Source organism: Myotis myotis, unplaced genomic scaffold, assembly GCF_014108235.1.
Source record: "Myotis myotis isolate mMyoMyo1 unplaced genomic scaffold, mMyoMyo1.p scaffold_m19_p_53, whole genome shotgun sequence".
NCBI lineage: Eukaryota > Metazoa > Chordata > Mammalia > Chiroptera > Vespertilionidae > Myotis > Myotis myotis.
The window spans coordinates 99597-118408 of record NW_023416361.1 but is presented as its reverse complement, the minus strand read 5'-3'; the positions used below and the strand labels follow the sequence as shown (position 1 = coordinate 118408).

The following is an 18812-nucleotide window of genomic DNA, read 5'->3' as shown; positions in this document are numbered from 1 at the left end:
AGGGGGGTTGTAGAAAAGGAGAGACCACAGCAGTGCCATGGCTGAGAGGACCGAGTGCTAATGCCTGCAACGCTCCCTCCCCCTGGGAGTGTGGTGTCTCAACCCCCCCCCCCCCCCCCCCCCCCCGCAGGGATCCCAAACCCAGAGCAGCAGAGACAGTAAGAAGAGCTCATGTAACATCGGCAGAAGGAACCAGGGGGATTTTGTCTGCCTGGGAGACTGGACAGCAGCTTCCCAGTGACAGAGCGCTCCTATTGTTAGCACCCCAAGCCTGAGAAGTTTGTTTGGGCTCTGACCGCTGGAGAGGCTGTGCCTCCATGTTTGGGTCTGGCAGAGGGGTCTGTGGGAGCCTCTTCTGTCTTGACAGGCATGTGCAGAGCCTGTCAGTGATGGCCGTCTGCTGAGGGAAAGGGGAGAGGGTTCCTCACCCTGAGCACAGGCAGGAGCCCCTCCCCCACCATGGAGCCTCCTGGATGCTCCACCTGCTGGGTGGGTGTCATGGGGGAGAAACACAGATTGGAGATTTGGGCCCACACTGCGGAGAGTTTGGAGCATCAGTGGATATTGGAATTTCAGTTCCCACTTTGTTGAGACCAGCCATGTGGGAAAAATATTCCATGCAAATGGAAACAAACAAACAAACAAAATGCTGGAGTAGCAATTTTATATCTGACAAAATAGATTTCAAAATAAAGGCCACAAAAGAGACAGAGAAGGTCACTACATAATGATAAAGAGATTGATTCAACAAAAGGATATAGCCATCATAAACGTATATGCACTCAATATAGAAGCACCTAAATATATCAAAAAAAAACTTTGGGTAGACTTTAAGGGAGAAATTGCCAGCAATACAATCATAGTAGGGGACTTTAACACCCCATTGTCATCAATGGATAGGTCTTCCAGACAAAAAATCAAAAGGCAAACAATGATCTTGAACAACCCACTAGATCAAATGGATTTAATTGATATTTACAGACATTTCATTCCAAAGTAGCAGAATATATATTCTTCTCAAGTGCACATGGAACATTCTCAAAGAAAGACCACATGCTAGGACACAAAATAATCTCAACAAGTTCAAGAAGAATTGAAATCATATCAGGCATAGTCTCAGATCATAATGGCATAAAACTAGAAATCAACCACAATAAAAAAGCTCATATAATATTCAAACACATGGAGGCTAAATAGCATGTTATTAAAGAATGAATGGGTTACCAATGAGATCAAGGAAGAAATAAAAAATTACCTAGAAACAAATGAAAATGAATACACAACTACCCAAAATCTGTGGTACACAGCAAAAGCAGTATTGAAAGGGAAGTTCCTATCATATAGACCTACCTCAAGAAGCAAGAAAAATCTCTTGTAAATAATCTAACCCTGGACCTAAAATAATTGGGAAAGAAAACAGCAGGAAAAGGCCAGAGTAAGTAGAAAGAAGGAAATAATAAAGACCAGAGCACAATAAATGACATAGAAACTAAAGAAATACAATAAAATAAGTACAAAAGATCAATGAATCCAAAACCTGGTTCTTTGAAAGGATAAATGAGATTGATGAACCTAGGAGAGAGGACCCAAAGAAATAAAATCAGAAGTGAAAGAGGAGAGGTAGCATCTTATAGAAATACAAAGGATTGTAAAAAAATATATTAGGAACAACTATTTGCCGACAAAATAGACAACTTGGGTGAAATGGACAAAGTCTTGGAAACATACAATCTTCTAAAAGTCAAGAAGAATAAAAAAACCTGACTAGATGGAAAACTAATGAAATTGAAGCATAACCATAAAAAACTCTCTGCAAATAAAAGTTCTGGACCAGATGGATCACAGAATTTTATCAAACATTCAAAGAACTAGCACCTGTCCTCAAACTATTCCAAAAAATACAAGAGGAGGGAAGACTTGCAAGCTCGTTTTAGGAGACCAACATTATTTTAATATCAAAACCAGATAAAGACACTGCAAACAAAGAAAATTATAGGCCAATATCCCTGATGAACATAGATGCTAAAATCCTCAACAAAATATTAACAAATTGGATCCAGCAATACATTTAAAAAAATCATACACCATGATCAAGTCAGATTTATTCCAAGAATGCAAGGTTGGTTCAATATTCACAATTCAACAAATCTGATACATCACATAAACAAAGTGAAAGATAAAAATCCTGTGATCATATCAATAGATGCATTCAGTAAACTCTAGCATCCATTTATGGTAAAAACTCTCACCAAAGTGGTAATGGAGGGATCCTACCTCAACCTAATAAAGGCCATATATGACAAACCTAGAGCCAACATTATACTTAATGGGCCAAAACGAAAAGATTTTCCCTTAAGATCAGGGATGTCCGCTTTCACCACCCTTATTTAACATAGTACTGGAAGTTCTATCATAGTGATCAGACAAATCTGATATCAAACTATACTACAAGGCCATACTAATCAAAACAGCCTGGCATAAGGACAGGCATATAGACCAACAGAACAGAACAGAGAGCCCAGAAATCAACCATATCTTTATGTGACAAAGGAGGCAAGAGCATACACTAGAGCAGTGATGGCGAACCTATGACACGCCTGTCAGAGGTGACACGCGAACTCATTTTTTTGGTTGATTTTTCTTTGTTAAATGGCATTTAAATATATAAAATATCAAAAATATAAGTTTTGCCCTAACCGGTTTGGCTCAGTGGATAGAGCGTCGGCCTGCGGACTGAAGGGTCCCAGGTTCGATTCCGGTCAAGGGCATGTACCTTGGCTGCGGGCACATCCCCAGTAGGGGGTGTGCAGGAAGCAGCTGATCGATATTTCTCTCTCATTGATGTTTCTAACTATCTCTCTCCCTTCCTTTCTGTAAAAAATCAATAAAACATATTTAAAAATATATATATATATAAGTTTTTGTTTTACTATGGTTGCAAATATCAAAAAATTTCTATATGTAACACAGTACCAGAGTTAAGTTAGGGTTTTTCAAAATGCTGACACGCCGAGCTCAAAAGGTTCACCATCACTACACTAGAGTAAAGACAGTCTCTTCAATAAGTGGTGCTGGGAAAATTGGACAGGTACATGCAAAAAAATGAAACCAGACCACCAACTAACACCATACAGAAAACTCAAACTGGATAAAGGACTTAAATGTAAGTTGCCACACCGTAAAAATCCCCAAATAAAATATAGGCAGTAAAATCTCTCGAAGCATTTTGCCGATAGGTTTCCAAGGGCAAGGGAAACTCAGGAAAAATAAACAATCAAGCTAAAAAGATTCTATTCTTCACAGCAAAAGAAACCACAAAAATGAAAAGGGAACCCACTGCATGGAAGGACATACTCGCCAATGATACATGTCATAAGGGATTAATTTCCAAAATATGTAAAGAACTCATACAACTCAACAGCATGCAGACAAACAGTCCAATTAAAAAATGGGCAATAGTTACTTTGCCAAAGAGGACATCCAGAGGCCAAGAGACACATGAAAAAAAACGCTCAAAGTCACTAATCATCAGAGACGTGCAAATCAAAACAACAATGTGGTACCTTACACCTCACACCTGTCAGAATGGCTATCATCAACAAACAACAAGTGCTGGCGAGGATGCGGAGAAAACAGAATCTTCCTGCATGCTGGTGGGAATGCAGACTGGTGCAGCCACTATGGAAGACAGTATGGAGTTTCCTCAAAAAGTTAAATATGGAACTCCCATTTGACCCAGTGATGCCACTTCTAGGAATATATCCCAAGAAACCAGAAACACCCATCAGAAAGGACATATGTACCCCTGTGTTTGTAGCACAATTGACAATAGCTAAGATCTGGAAACAGCCCAAGTGCCCATCAGCAGACGAGTGACTAGAAAAGCTGTGGTACATCTACACGATGGATTATTGTGCAGCTGTGACAAAGAGGGATCTCTTACCCTTTGAGACAGCACGGAGAGACCTGGAGCGTATCATGCTGAGTGAAATAAGCCCGTCAGAGAAAGACAAGTATCACATGATCTCACTCATGTGAAACCTAATGAATAAAATAAAGTGACGAGTAAAATAGGATCAGTAGCATGGATACGGGGAATAGACTGGCCAGTTCCTGAGGGCAGTGGGGCGGAGTGACTGGATAAAGAAGGTGAAAGGATTAGCTAAGGAACATATATGCATATCCCATGGACAGAGACAATAGTGTAGTGAAGGCAAAAAGGGGGAGGTTAGGGGAGAGGCGGGCATGGGGGGGGGCAGTGGAATAAGTCTGCAATATCGTTACAGATTCTTAATAAAAATTTTTAACCCACTAGAGGCCCGATACACAAAATTCGTGTAAGAGCATCCCTTCCTTCCCCCAGCTGCCAGCACCAGCTTCCCTCCAGCACTCAGGACCTGGGCTTCCCTCGAACCCTGGCTTCGTCCAGAAGGTCGTCTGAAAGGACACCAGGTCTAATTAGCATATTCTTTTATTATAGATACTAGAGGCCCGGTGTACAAAAATTTGTGCACTCGGGGGGGGGGGGAGCGAGGGTCCCTAAGCCCAGCCGGTGCCCTCTCGCAGTCTGGGACCCCTCAGGAGATAATGACCTGCTGGCTTAGGCCTGCTCCCGGGTGGCAGAGGGCAGGCCCAATCCCTAGGTGCAGCCCCTGGTCGGGCTCAGAGCAGGGCCGATTGGGGAGTTGGGGCGCCGCCCCCTGTCATGTACAGAGTAGGGCGGATTGGGAGGTTGTGATGCCACCCTCAGTCACGCTCAGGGTAGGGCCGATTGGGGGGTTGGGGCACCGTCCCCTGTCACACTCAAGGCAGGGTCGATGGGGAGGTTGCGGCGCCACCCTGTCACGCACAGAGCAGGGTCAATCAGGGGGTTGGGGCGCTGCCCCCTGTCACTCACAGAGCAGGGCCCATCAGGGAGGTTGGGGCTCCGTACCCTGTCACGCACAGAGCAGGGCCGATAGGGGAGTTGGGGCACTGCCCCCTATCACACGCAGAGCAGGGCGGATCAGGGGGTTGGGGCGCCGCACCCTGTCACACTCAGGGCAGGGCCGATAGGGAGGTTATGGCTCTACCCCGTCACACACAGAGCAGGGCCCGTGGGGGGCGGTTGGGGCGCCGCCCTCTATCACCCACAGAGCAGGGCCGAACAGGGGGTTGGGGCACCGCCACTGTCACACTCAGGGCAGGGCCAGTGGGGAGGTTATAGCTCTACCCTGTCACATACAGAGCATGGCCCGTGGGGGGCGGGGGTGTTGGGGCACCGCACCCTGTCACACACAGAGCAGGGCCGATCAGGGGGTTGGGGCACTGCACCCTGTCACGAACAGAGCAGGGCGGATAGGGAGGTTGTGGCCCCGCCCCCTGTCACACACAGAGCCACAGGGCGATCAGGGGGTTTGGGCGCTGCCCCCTGTCACGCTGATCCCGGTGCCAGGAGGCCTCGCGGCTCCGCTGATCCTGGTGCTGGGAGGCATATTACCCTTTTACTATATAGGGTAGAGGCCTGGTGCACGGTTGCGGGCCGGCTGGTTTGCCCTGAAGGGTGTCCTGGATCAGGGTGGGGGTCCCGCTTGGGTGCCTGGCCAGCCTGGGTGAGGGGCTGAGGGCTGTTTTCAGGCTGGCGAGTGACTGAAGCTCCCAACCGCTCCTTTTTTTCTTTTTTTTTTATTCTGGGCCCGCTTTAGCTCTGAGGCTTAGCTCCAGCTCTGAGGCCTTAGCTGCTGAAAGCAGGTATCTGGTTTGTTTGGGTTCTGTAATCGAAACACTGTTTCAACTCCAGCTCTGAGATCCAGGCTGGCTGAAAGCAGGTTTCTGGAGTTTGTTTAGATTCTATATTTGTAACAATGTTTCAAACTGCAAGCTCAGAGGCCGGCAGCAGCAGGCAGGGAACGTTGGAGTCCTCCGTCACTGAAGCAAGCAAGCCTCATGTTAGTTTCAAGCTGCCTGGCTGCCGTCCGCCACCTTGGCTGGCAGTCAATTTGCATATCGCCCTGATTAGCCAATGGGAAGGGTAGCGGAGGTACGGCTAATTACCATGTTTCTCTTTTATTAGGTAGGACTAGAGGCCCGGTGCGCAAAAATTTGTGCACTCGGGGGGGGGTGTTCCCTCAGCCCGGCCTGTGCCCTCAGAGGATGACCACTTGCTGGCTTAGGCCTGCTCCCCCGGGGATTGGGCCTAAGATGGCAATAAGACATCCCTCTGGCAGCCCGGCAGCCCTCGGGGGATGTCCACTTGCCAGCGGGGAGCAGACCTAAGCTGCAGTCGGACATCCTTAGCGGTGCTGAGGAGGCAGGAGAGTTTCCCACCACCACCGCTGTACTGGCAGCCATCAGCCTGGCTTGTGGCTGAGCAGAGCTCCCCCATGTGGGAGCTCACTGACCACCAGAGGGCAGCTCCTGCATTGAGCGTCTGCCCCGTGGTGGTCAGTGTGTGTCATAGTGCCCAGTCATTCCCAGTCTTTCTGCTGTTAAGGTCAGTTTGCATATTACCCTTTTACTATATAGGATAGAGGTCTGGTGTACACGTGGGGGCCTGCTGGTTTGCCCTGAAGGGTGTCCCTGATCAGGGTGGGAGTTCCGCTTGGGTGCCTGGCCAGCCTGGGTGAATGCTGGGGTCCAACCCCAGCAGGTCCAGGGGTCCCCAAAGGTGTGGACGGAGTCAGCGAAGAAGGAATGACACGGAGAGGGCATTCAGATGATCATCATAGCGAGGTTCTCTAGCCAAGTTCTGTCTAGGATCTCCAGCCAGGTTCTGTAGCCATGTTCCCTCGCTAGGTTCTCCAGCCAGGTTCTGTCCAGGTTCTCCAGCCAGGTTCAATCACCAGGTTCTAATCAGGTTCTCTTGCCAATTTCTGTAGTCAGGTTCAATCCAGGATCTTTTGCCATGTTCTCTCGCTACATTCTGTCTCTAGGTTCTGAGGCCAGTTTCTGTCCAGGATCTTTTGCCATGTTCTCTCCAGCGAAGTTCTTCTGTCTCTAGAGAACGTTCTGTGGAGGTTCTGTGCCTCCTGGTTCTGTCTTCTTAGTTCTGTGTCTTGCTGTCTTATTACATCTGTATTTATACCAGTTGATTCAATCCTATCAATCTCTATTACAAAGGTTAGGGCGTTTCTTATCTCCATTCCAGGGAGTAAAGATTATGTAGCTTAAGCGTGATTGTTTATAGTTAAAGTGATTAACTACCCTCCTGGCACTTAGTTAAGGAGTTTTATCCCCTCCCTGACTTCAGGGAAAAATCCCTACCTGGGGAAACAACCTTTCTTGGAGAGGTGACCTTGGTTAAAACACACAGCGCTAAGGGGAGCAAACATATTAAGAACAGTATGCTATATACGCCAGGTCCCTTGAAACATATGCTGTGCAGATGTTTCTTTCCTGCAGCGACTGTGTCAAGCAGCAAGGATGGACCGGCTTCCGGCAGGTGAAGGGCTGATGGCTGTTTGCAACTGGTCACACCGCCTTCAGGGTGGAGTTCCCCACTGGGGTGCCTGGCCAGCCTGGATGAGGGGCTGATGGCTATTTTCAGGCTGGCCAAGCTGGCAACGGAAGCTCCCAACCTCTAACTTTTTTCCTTTTTTTTTTTAAATTCTGGGATTTATTTACCTTCTATAATTGAAACTTTGTTGCCGCTCCAGCTCCGAGGCCACGGCCTGCTGAAAGCAGGTATCTGGGGTTGTTTAGCCTCTATAATTGCAACTTTGTTGCTTAGAGTGGAGCTCAGAGCCGGGCTGCGGCAGGCGGGGAGCCTTGGCTTCCTCCATCACTGGAGCAAGCAAGCTTCCTGCTCGCTTCAGCTGCGTGGCTGCCAGCCGCCATCTTTGTTGGCAGTTAATTTGCGTATCCTGCTGATTAGCCATTGGGAAGCATAGTGGAGGTATTGTCAATTACCATGTTTGTCTATTATTGGATTAGATTATATGGAATTATTGTATGAAGAATAGTTTTCCCTTACTGGTTTTTAGATTACCCTAAAATATAGCTTATGCAGGAAGGGTGGTATAAATGCTTGATTCTTTTCTTTTATGAATCTGTTTTCAGAAGAGTTGTTACCTAACAAACTCCAGAGGTCCCCAATGTAGGGATGTGTGTACATTCACTCGTGTGTATATTTTGAATTGATAGATTTTTGTGACTGTCCCCCCACGTCCCGCGTGGTTCAGGGTTCGGGCTCTGGAAGAGGGGCCGCACGCAAATGAAAGAGATGAGACAAGAAATAATAATATATCTGGTGGAGAAGTTGCTTCAGTTACCATTGTCTGGACTAACAGTGGATGCATTGCCCTGACCTTTGCCAGGACTCAAGGGTCACCAGCATTCTGGGCTCCTTGTCCACACCTCTCTGCTAGAGAAGACAATAGGCAGTTTCCCACAGACTTTACCATACTTGCTTAGTGTGTTTCGGTCCATTGCAATCATTATTCTTTTTGATGCTTAAATTGTTCTTTTTTTGGCCCATGGAGTCTCCTCAAATTGTCTTCTGTATTCTTGTGACATGACTCCCAGTAGGTCTGGCAGCTTTACTGTCTCTCTGTCGCGTGGTATTTGGTGTCTATAGAGAGCATGTATTGTCCCTATTGGCATTCACACAAAATCTCTGTGCCTCATTTCAGCCGCTCTGAAGAGTGGCTCCATTGCTTTGGGGTATTCCTCACCCTCCTAAATTGAAATCCTGCATGTCAGAGAATTTGTGTTTATATTAGGTCATTGCAAACATACCATGTAAATTTTATGAAAATCTATACATCCGTTTTACACAAGATAGTAACAGCAAAATAGAAGCTAATTTCATTCATATAAATAATCCAAAATGCTTTTATCTTGGGACAGAGGGGATTAGAGGAGATGGGTAACGATAGAGATTGATTTTGACATAATGAGTTTGAGATACGTAATATATCTAGTTACACTTATTTGGTAGAAATGTGCCCTCAGGCCCAGAGTTAAAGTAAAACTTTTCCATTGTTTGTAATTCTGTTGTTGTTGTTAATCCTCACCGAAGGATATTTTTTCCATTGATTTTTCGAGAGAGTGGAAAAGAAGGAAGTAGGGGAGAGAAACATAAATGTGAGACCTGGCCAGGAATGGAACCTGTGACCCAGGCATGTGCCCTTGACTGGGAATTGAACCCGCGACATTTTGGTGCACGGGTTGATGTTATAACCACTGACCAACACTGGCCAGATAGTTCTGTATTGTTTTAATGGCATCAATATAAAACTAAAAAGCTGAGAGAATAAGTGATTTGCTAAATTCAGGAAAAAAATAGCAAAGCCAGATATTATATAAAAGATATTTAGTAGTTTCAAATACATAAATGAAATTCAGAAGATTCTTTTTCCACATTATTTTTTTTTACTCTCCTTTAGTGAGCCTGTTGAAATGAACTAAATACCTTTCTTCTTTTTCTTTTTAATTAGAGTCCTAAGAGCGGCCTGAAAGAGGGGGTTTATCTAGAGGAAAACCTGGAGAAAAATGATGTAATTCAGGACACTGTGAGTATAAAACCTGTGAAATGTAGTGCTTTTAAATGCTTAAAGTGACAGCCGTGTCTGCTATTTGTTTTTTGTTGTTTTTTTTTGGTTTTTGGTTTTTTGTGTTTGTTTGTGTTTTGTTTGTTTTTTGTTTTTTTGAGAGAAAGCTTAAATTTTAAAACAACTTAATAATTTTTTTTTATAAATGGAGAGGTACTTCACAGTCAATGTTATTAGGTGATTTAATGATTTTTTATTGTAGTAAAATATACATAACATAAAATTTACCAGTGATTCTTTTTAAGTGTACAGCTCATTGGCATCAAGTTCCTTTCATGTTGTGCAGTATCACAGCATTCGTCTCAGAACTTTCATCTTCCCGCAGCTGAGACTTGCACACTAACTCGAAATCACCCTCTCCCTCCGGCCTCTGACAACCCCCCTTCTCTTTCTGCCTCTGGGAATATGACTCCCCGAGAACCCAGGGCAGTGGGATCCCACAGTAATTGTCCTTGTGTTGACCAGCCTGTCTTGCTCAGCATAGTGTCTTCACGACTCACCTCTGTTGCAGCCAGTGTCAGAATGTTTGTCCTGTTAAGGCTGAATAATAATCCATTGTCTGTATGAACCCATTTTGTTTATCCATTTGTCAGTGAGCACTTGGGCGGTTTCTATCTCCTGGCTGTTGAGAATAATGCTCCTCTGATCATGGCTGCACACATACTATTCAAGTTCTTTCAGGTCTTTTATTTCTTTAATTCTTTATTGTTTAAAGTATTATTATAGTATTACATATGTCTTCTTTTCCCCCACTGACCTCTCCCCTACCACTCCCACCCCCAGCACGTGCCCTCGCCCCTTACTGTCCGTATCCACTGGTCATGCATATAAGTCCTTTGGTTGATCTCTGCACCCCCGTCCCCTTTGTCCCCCACCTGTCTTCCTTCTGAGCTTTCTGTTCGATGCTTCTCTGTCTCTGGATCTGTTTTTGTTCATCAGTTTATGTTGATCATTATATCCCACATATGAGTGAGATCATGTGATATTTATCTTTCACTGACTGGCTTATTTCACTTAGCATAATGCTCTCCAGTTCCATCATGCTGTTGCAAATGGTAGGAGTTCCTTCATTTTACAGGAGCGTAGTATTCCATTGTGTAGATGTACCACAGTTTTTAATCCATTCATCTGCTGATGGGCACTTAGGCTGTTTCCAAATCTTAGCTATGGTAAACTGTGCTGCTATGAACATAGGGGTGTATATGTCCTTTCTGATTGGTGTTTCTGCTTTCTTGGGATATATTCCCAGAAGTGGGATCACTGGGTCAAATGGGAGTTCCATTTTTAATTTTATGAGGAAACTCCATACTGTTCTCCACAGTGGCTGCACCAGTCTGCATTCCCACCAGCAGTGCACGAGGGTTCCTTTTTTCTCCACATCCTCTCCAGCACTTGTCATTTGTTGATTTGTTGATGATAGCCATTCTGACAGGTGTGAGATGGTACCTCATTGTTGTTTTGATTTGCATCTCTCGGATGATTAGTGACTTTGAGCATGTCTTCATATGTCTCTTGGCTTTCTGAATGTCCTCTTTTGAAAAGTGTCTATTTAGGTCATTTGCCCATTTTTTGATTGGATTGTTTATCTTCCTTTTGTTAAGTTGTATGAGTTCCCTGTAAATGTTGGAGATTAAATTTTTATCGGTGATAACATTAGCAAATATGTTCTCCTATGCAGTGGGCTTTCATGTTGTTTCGTTGATGTTTCTTTTTGCTGTGCAGACGCGTTTTATTTCGATGTAGTCCCATTTGTGTATTTTCTCCTTAGTTTCTATTTCTCCGACATATGTCTGATATTTTGCTGCCTATGGATTCTTCTAAGATTTTTATGGTTTCCCATCTTAACATTCAAGTCCTTTATCCATTTTGAGTTTATATTTGTGTATGGTGTTAGTTGGTGATCTAGTTCCATTTTTTTGCATGTGTCTGTCCAATTTTCCCAGCACCATTTATTGAAGAGACTGTCTTGACTCCATTGTATGCTCTTGTCTCCTTTGTCAGATATTAATTGAGCATAATCGTTTGTGTCTGGGTTCTCTGTTCTGTTCCATTGGTCTGTATGTCTGTTCCTTATGCCAGGACCAGACAGTTGTGAGAACAGTGGCTGTATATTATAGCTTGATATTTGGTATTGTGATCCCTCCAATTTGTTCTTCTTTCTCCAGATTGCTGTGGCTACTCGGAGTCTTTTTTTATTCCATATGAACTTCTGGAGATTTTTTTCTAGGTCAATTTCTGATTTTGTAGACTATAAGAAAAACAGAGAATTGCAATGACAGCAATGGTTAATCTAATTAAGAAGACAGGGTGCTTACAAGCATTAAATTTTGCCTTCTAGTGAGGTGTAGGGGACAGGATTATAAAGGAGAAGGGGCAAGGGTGCGGAATGTAGCTACTTGCAGGCCTGTGGTCTGTAGACAGAGCTTGTCAGGTGATGAGATGATGTTGACTTCTGGGGGTCAGTCTGACCATGCTTATCGGTTCTGTTTGCTGGATTCATAGCTGAATTACCTCTCTACTTCAAACAGGCCTTGAAAAGAAAACTTTAGGAAAAAATGTAACCCCCCTATTCACATATAAGGATATGTGTTCTAAGATTTAAAATAATATGATTACTTTTCCGATTAACTTAGGTGCTCTATTTATTAGATTTATTATTTAGTATACTTATAATTCCTTTTAAGATTTCTCTTTATAAACCTTTTATGACCTTTTTAAACATTCTTATAACTTTCACAGTTATTCTTAAGTATTACTCTAATTTCCTCTCTTCCTGTTATATTCCTTTCTTTACATCTCTTCTCACAATTTTACTTCCTCAACTTTAGTTCTTCTTTACTTGTACAGACCCTCAGTAACTTATACATACCTTTTAAAATTTACATGTACATTTTATAACTTATATATACCTTCTGTAACTTATATATATCTTCTGTAACTTACACATACCCTTTCAGTTTATCTACTTTACTTTCTTTTTTCTTGATCTTTATACCTTCTATTATACAAAAACTATAAATTCCTTCTAATTATTAGTTATGATTAAAGGTAGTTTTATACAGGTTCCTCTGTTCCCAGCTTCAGAGCAGTTGGAGTGGTGAGAAGTCTCAGCGTCTATCTCTTTACCCTCCAGTTGGCCCATCGTCCTTGCTCTGCCATGTCTGTCTAACTGCCTACTACATCCCCCTCAAGGATCTTGGCTCTGAGTTCTTTCAGGGAAAGGGGACGCCGGTTTCTTCTGTAGCTGCTTCCTGCTGAGGTGGGTCAGAGGTTTCTCTCAGAGCCAAGAGATCCTTGCTCTCTGTCAGAGGGACGATGAGGCCTGGGCACAGAAGGAGGTGGCAGTGGTGCCTAGAGGTGGTATTCCCTAGGTGCAAGTAGGGCTTGTAATCTGGTGGAGACAAACTGAGTTATAAAATTTAGTATTAATTGGACAAAAGTTAGAACAGTTTCTAATAATTTCCTGTTGAAACATTTTTTTCTCCCTAAAATCATCCTTATTTTTATTAAAGGCTAATTTACTTACTGTATTAAGTGTAGTTATAATTTGGCCTGATTGTTTGCATGAACATAACAAGAATAACAGTTGATTACACAGGTTTTTTAAAAAAAAATGCTTTGCTGGAATCTCATGAGAAAGCTTCCCCCAGGGCAAAGAAGCCAAGCCATGCAGTTGCCATCAGGCTTCGCCTGCAGTACCTACAGAGTTGGGGTGCACTCCTCAAGTTGAGGTCCCCACAGGTGTCTTGAGATGTCTTTCATGCCATCTCTCAGGAAAGCAACCTTCGTTCCTTCCCTGGAAAAGCTGCCTTGAGCCATGTGACCAAGCAAGGACCAGGCTGTTTTTCCAAGGGGCTTATCAGCTTCAAAGTCAGTCTTCATTCCTCAGAGCTTCTGGTGACACCCACAGTCCTGGCCTGTCTCTCTCAGACATGACATTCCAGCAAAGTTTTGGTCAATAAAACCACAATTGGAAACTGATTTATGTCCTGTTTTGAAGAAATTAGATTTTTATTGGATTCATACAAACAAATATATTTCTATTAGAACATAATTACTAAAACTATAATTATTTTTAGTTCATTTAGTCCTATAATCAAATTCTTTTTATCCTGATTTTTCTTGCTAGTATTTCTATAAATTTAGTTACTTTGGAAGCTTGTCCTTTTTGCAAAACACAGTATTCCACAATATTATAACTTATAACACTTAGTTATAAATGAAAGCATATTAGGATCTATTAAATATGTATATATAAATAAAATACAAATGTCATTTCCTTATTTGACAGAGCTTCCCATATACCTTAAGCATAAAATTTTTCTTCATAAGGAGAGAAAGCAAATCTTAAAATTTAAACCCTGGGAATGTAGTCAAGTACATTATATATTATTATTACTATTTTTTTTTTGGAGGAGGGGATTATTTATGTATTTATTTTTAAATTTTATTTTATTGTTTAAAGTATTACAAATAGTAGTATATATGTCTCCTTTTCTCCCTCATTGCCTTTCCCCTGGCCTTCCCTATCCCCCCACAAACCCCCTGGCACATGCCCTCCCTACCCTCCCCCCAGTGTCTTGCGTCCATTGGTTATGCTTATGTGCATGCATACAAGTCCTTCGGTTGATCTCTTACCACCACCACCACCACCACCACCACCCACCCCCCCACCCCACCCTGCCCCGAACCCTCCCAGCGTTCCTGCTGTAGTTTGACAGTCTGTTTGATGCTTCTCTGCCTGGGGAGGGGGAATGGCTCTGTGACTCACAGAAACCTGCGGCCTGGGCGTCTGGGGTCTTAGTGTCTGTGGGTCTCCAGCTGTGGTCGCAGGCATTTTACCCTAGTGGCTGTAGGGTCCCGGTTTGCATCTGAGACCAGGTTGGGTAGTGGCGAGGTTAGGATCCTAGTCTCAAGCAGTTCTGTTCTTCAAGATGGCGTGGTCTCTGTGCCCGTCCTGGCCGCCCCCAGAGTGTTTGCGGTGGCAGCAGGGTTTTGCCATCTAAGACTGCCTGTTTTGGCAGCCCCTTGGCAGACCTGTAGGATCTAATTGTCCCTATTTCACTCACACACGTCCACACACTCCTCTATCGCGCCCTCACTCTCACACTCTCCCTCCCTGCCTTCTTGCCGGCCACCATCTTTCTCACTCAATATATATTATTATTATTAAAGAGTATTAAGTAATCTGTTCATTTAAAGTAATCAATTTCCTGATTAATAAACCTTTGCTTTCCTAGGCAAATACAGAAAAAACTTTTTTTCCTTACTTTCAGAAATAGGCTTATTTTTCTAATGGAAAACTTACATTCTTAAGAAGCATAACAGAGATAGTGAATTCCTTAGCTGAGAAACAACTCCCTCGAACTTGGAAATCCCAAGCGGCTCCAATGACTTCCTGCAGTTACTTTCATTTTCTTACTCTTTGGTTTTCTTCGTTGCATTCCTTGGTACTCACACAGGGCACCACTTTGCCAGGGCTGACGCTCTGACCCTGAGCGACAGAACAGATTGCTCGAGCCCAGTTTTTGTGAAAGAGGCTAAGGCACTCCTCGACTATCACTGCCCAGGAGCCCTGCTCACCTGCCTCCTTTGGCTTTCATTGTCGTTACAGCGAGAACTAAAATTGAGCCCTAGACACAGTTAGCAGGGCACGTAGCCTTGAGAAAGTATGTGTTTCCACAAGGGGGGCCTTTAAAGACCAAACATAGAGATTCTAGCAAAACACCCCGGGCTCGGACTTGTTTGGAAAAGTCGAGGCAGGGACCGTGCCTTCAGCAAGGTCGTGGCCCCCGCCCCCCGCCCCCAGCGGCCCCCGACCTTTTGGAGCACCCTCCTCACAGACATTCCAACCAAGCCCCGTGCTTCCCCACAGCATTCCTCCTTTTCTTTTCTTGGGGAGTTGTGTCTTTGTCTCCCCATTTTTTAAAAAATGTATATTTTATTGATTTTTTACAGAGAGGAATGGAGAGGGATAGAAAGTTAGAAACATCGATGAGAGAGAAACATCGATCAGCTGCCTCCTGCACACCCCCTACTGGGGATGTGCCTGCAACCAAGGTACATGCCCTTGACTGGAATCGAATCTGGGACCCTTCATTCTGCAGGCCGATGCTCTATCCACTGAGCCAAACCGATTAGGGCTGTCTCCCCATTTTTGCTTTCTCTTTCTGGCCCTGGGCACCCTCTTGGGGTTTGAGAGGGTGACAACCCTCAGGGCAATGGTCTGGGACTTGTTAGCCCAGAGGCAGGGTCTGCTGGTGTCTCACGCCTTTATTGTCTCTGCTCTGAGTGGTATCCCCTTCTCCTACGGACCTGCTCCCTCAGTGTCTGCTAAGATGTTCAGGGCGCTGGGAGCGTGTGCGGAGTTCCTGTGATGTGCGACTCCCTGTGAGGGTCCAGAGCTCTCTGGCATGTAATTGGCTGAGCGGCCCTGGCACCTGTGGCAGGGTGGCACCCTAGGCCCCTCTGCCAGGGCACTTGCAGCGCAGTTCTGTGGCCTCTGGCTGGGGACACCCGCTCCAGGTCGCCCCCGCAGGACTGTCTCAGGGGCCGGGGAGAAGCGGGTGTGGGTTGCTCTGGGTCGCAGTCAGAGCCCCCTGTGACCTGAGTGGGGCAAGCGCCGGGTTACTCCATGTTGCCCCAGCAGCAGGACCCTGGGCTGAGGGTGGAGTGGGCGCAGGTTGCTCTGGTTTGCACAGTCCTCGCTTTCTGGTAGGCCATAGCGAGATGGGCACTGGTTTGCTCCAGTGCTCCCCTCCCCGCCTCAGTGAGGAGCGGGGCAGGCTGCCCTGGGTCGCTCCGGGCGCACTCTCCCGTCACCCTGAGTGACGTTCGCGTTGAGCTGCTCCAGTTTAGCAGATGCAAATACATAGTGTTGGGGAAACACTTAGGGAGGAGAAACTAGGGACATGTCATTTACTTAATTTGAGCTTGTTTCAGTTATGACTGCTTCACAGATGGCTTCCAAGCTTTATAGCCCCACTCTCTTGGCTCAGTGGCTGTCAGATTTAAGCCAACTTCATTCTTTTCTATTTCTTCCAAAAGTTTTACTTTTCTTCATACTCTGGGGTCTTTGATTTAATATTTGTGGTCTTTAAACATCCCATATTTTTTACATTATACATTCACAAGAGGCCTAATGCACAAAATTCGTGCACGGGAGGGAGGTGTCCCTCAGCCCTGCCTGCGCCCCCTTGTAATCCAGGACCCATCCGGGGACATCTCTCTTGCAATCCGGGACCTCTTGCTTCTAACTGCGCACCTGCTCGCTCCTAACCTCCCACCTGCTCGCTCCTAAACCTCCCACATGCTCGCTCCTAACCTCCCACCTGCTTGCTCCTAACCTCCCACCTGCTCGCTCCTAAACCTCCCACCTGCTCGCTCCTAACCTCCCACCTGCTCGCTCCTAACCTCCCACCTGCTCGCTCCTAACCTCCACCTGCTCGCTCCTAACCTCCCACCTGCTCGCTCCTAACCTCCACCTGCTCGCTCCTAACCTCCCACCTGCTCGCTCCTAACCTCCCACCTGCTCGCTCCTAACCTCCCACCTGCTCACTCCTAACATCCCACCTGTTCACTCCTAACCTCCCACCTGCTCCCTCCTAACCTCCCACCTGCTTGCTCCTAAACCTCCCACCTGCTCACTCCTAACATCCCACCTGTTCACTCCTAACCTCCACCTGCTCGCTCCTAACATCCCACCTGTTCACTCCTAACCTCCACCTGCTCGCTCCTAACCTCCCACCTGCTCGCTCCTAAACCTCCCACCTGCTCACTCCTAACATCCCACCTGTTCACTCCTAACCTCCACCTGCTCGCTCCTAACCTCCCACCTGCTCACTCCTTACCGCTTGGCTCACCATCCTTGGCACTGCCTCGGAGGCAAGAGAGGCTCCCGCCACCACTGCTGCGCTCGCCAGCCATGAGCCAGGCTTCTGGCTGAGTGGCGCTCCTGCTGTGGGCGTGCACTGACCACCAGGAGGCAGCTCCTGCATTGAGCATCTGCCCCCTGGTGGTCAGTGCACATCATAGCGACTGGTCATTCTGGTCATTCCGCCGTAATGGTCACTGAGCTTTTTTATATATAGATGCCTCTACACTGCCTATTTCATGCTGAATTTTACACAATGAATTGACAAATGGATGTTCTATTTCATGGAGTAAGATCTGTATTTTTGTAATTTTGTCGTTTTTGTTTCTGTAGCAGTGTTTTATGGGATTGCTTTAAATTTTAATTTTGCATGTACCTGTGATTTTCAGCCAGAGTGATTTTATCCCTGGGATACTTGGTAATATCTGGGAACATTTTTGATTCTCGTGGCTGGGAGGCTATTACTGGCATCTAGTAGGTGTGTAGAGGGAAGGATGCTGTTAAACACCTTACAATGCACAGCAAAGCATTACCTGTCCCAAAATATCAACAGTGCAGGGCTGGAAGCCCTGCAATATGCACTTAGGAAAAATAATTAGCAACAGTTTTCAATAAGTGACATTAATAGAAATCTTTGTATTAACCTCTGCAAATTTTGTCTTATCATTTCTACTCTCATTTTTCCTTTGCCCTGATGTCTTCACTCACATTTTAAAGTATAATTTTTTAATATTTAACAACGTATATAAGCTAATTTTATTTTTTCTGTAAGGTCTAGAAATGTATGAAGTAATAAATGAAGTATCCTGAGAGTGATTAGAATCAGATAACCAGGGGTATAGTGAGCAAAGAATGTTTATTTCCAGGAGAACTGTGCCCCCTCCCCCCACCAAATACTGTTGTAGTTTGTTTGTTGCTGTGGTTCATGGCCTTGAAAATTTGAGAACCACTTCTTTCAGAGTAAAGTACATAAAGAAAAGAAATAAAAAGAAGTCACACCTGTTTGGTAAACGACATTTCTTTGATGGTTTGGCTTTATTCTTTCTCTGAATTTGATGACAGGTAATTTTTCTGTTTCTTTTCTCTGAATATCACCAGGACACTCAGTCCCTTATTGGGAGCCCCGCAGCCCGCACAGCACCTCACATCATTGGAGCAGAGGATGATGATTTTGGTACTGAACATGAACAGGTGATGATATATTTTTCTAAAAAAAACACTAATATTCCGAGATATTTGATTATTGTAAAAATGAAAAATTTCTGGACATTAAAATTAACTGGTTAATTAGTGGGTTAGTTGCTTATTTTAGCTTTAATCAATAGGAATGACTTTGCTTTTAAAATTGATAAGAAGTCACTGATTAGACCTAAGTACTTCATTTTAGGAGGGGGAGGTGTTATTGTAAA

The 18812-nt window shown here is 44.8% G+C and overlaps 1 protein-coding gene across 12 annotated transcripts in view; it reads left to right on the top strand.

Annotated features, from left to right (window-relative positions):
- Window positions 1-18812, top strand: part of ARHGEF12 (Rho guanine nucleotide exchange factor 12) — a 208459-nt gene that overhangs the window by 120277 nt on the left and 69370 nt on the right. For all 12 annotated transcript variants that reach the window (XM_036311228.1, XM_036311226.1, XM_036311229.1 and 9 more), the window contains 2 exons: window positions 9417-9491; window positions 18502-18594. In XM_036311228.1, the coding sequence (XP_036167121.1) occupies window positions 9417-9491; window positions 18502-18594 (168 nt within the window). The remainder of the gene's footprint in view (window positions 1-9416; window positions 9492-18501; window positions 18595-18812) is intronic.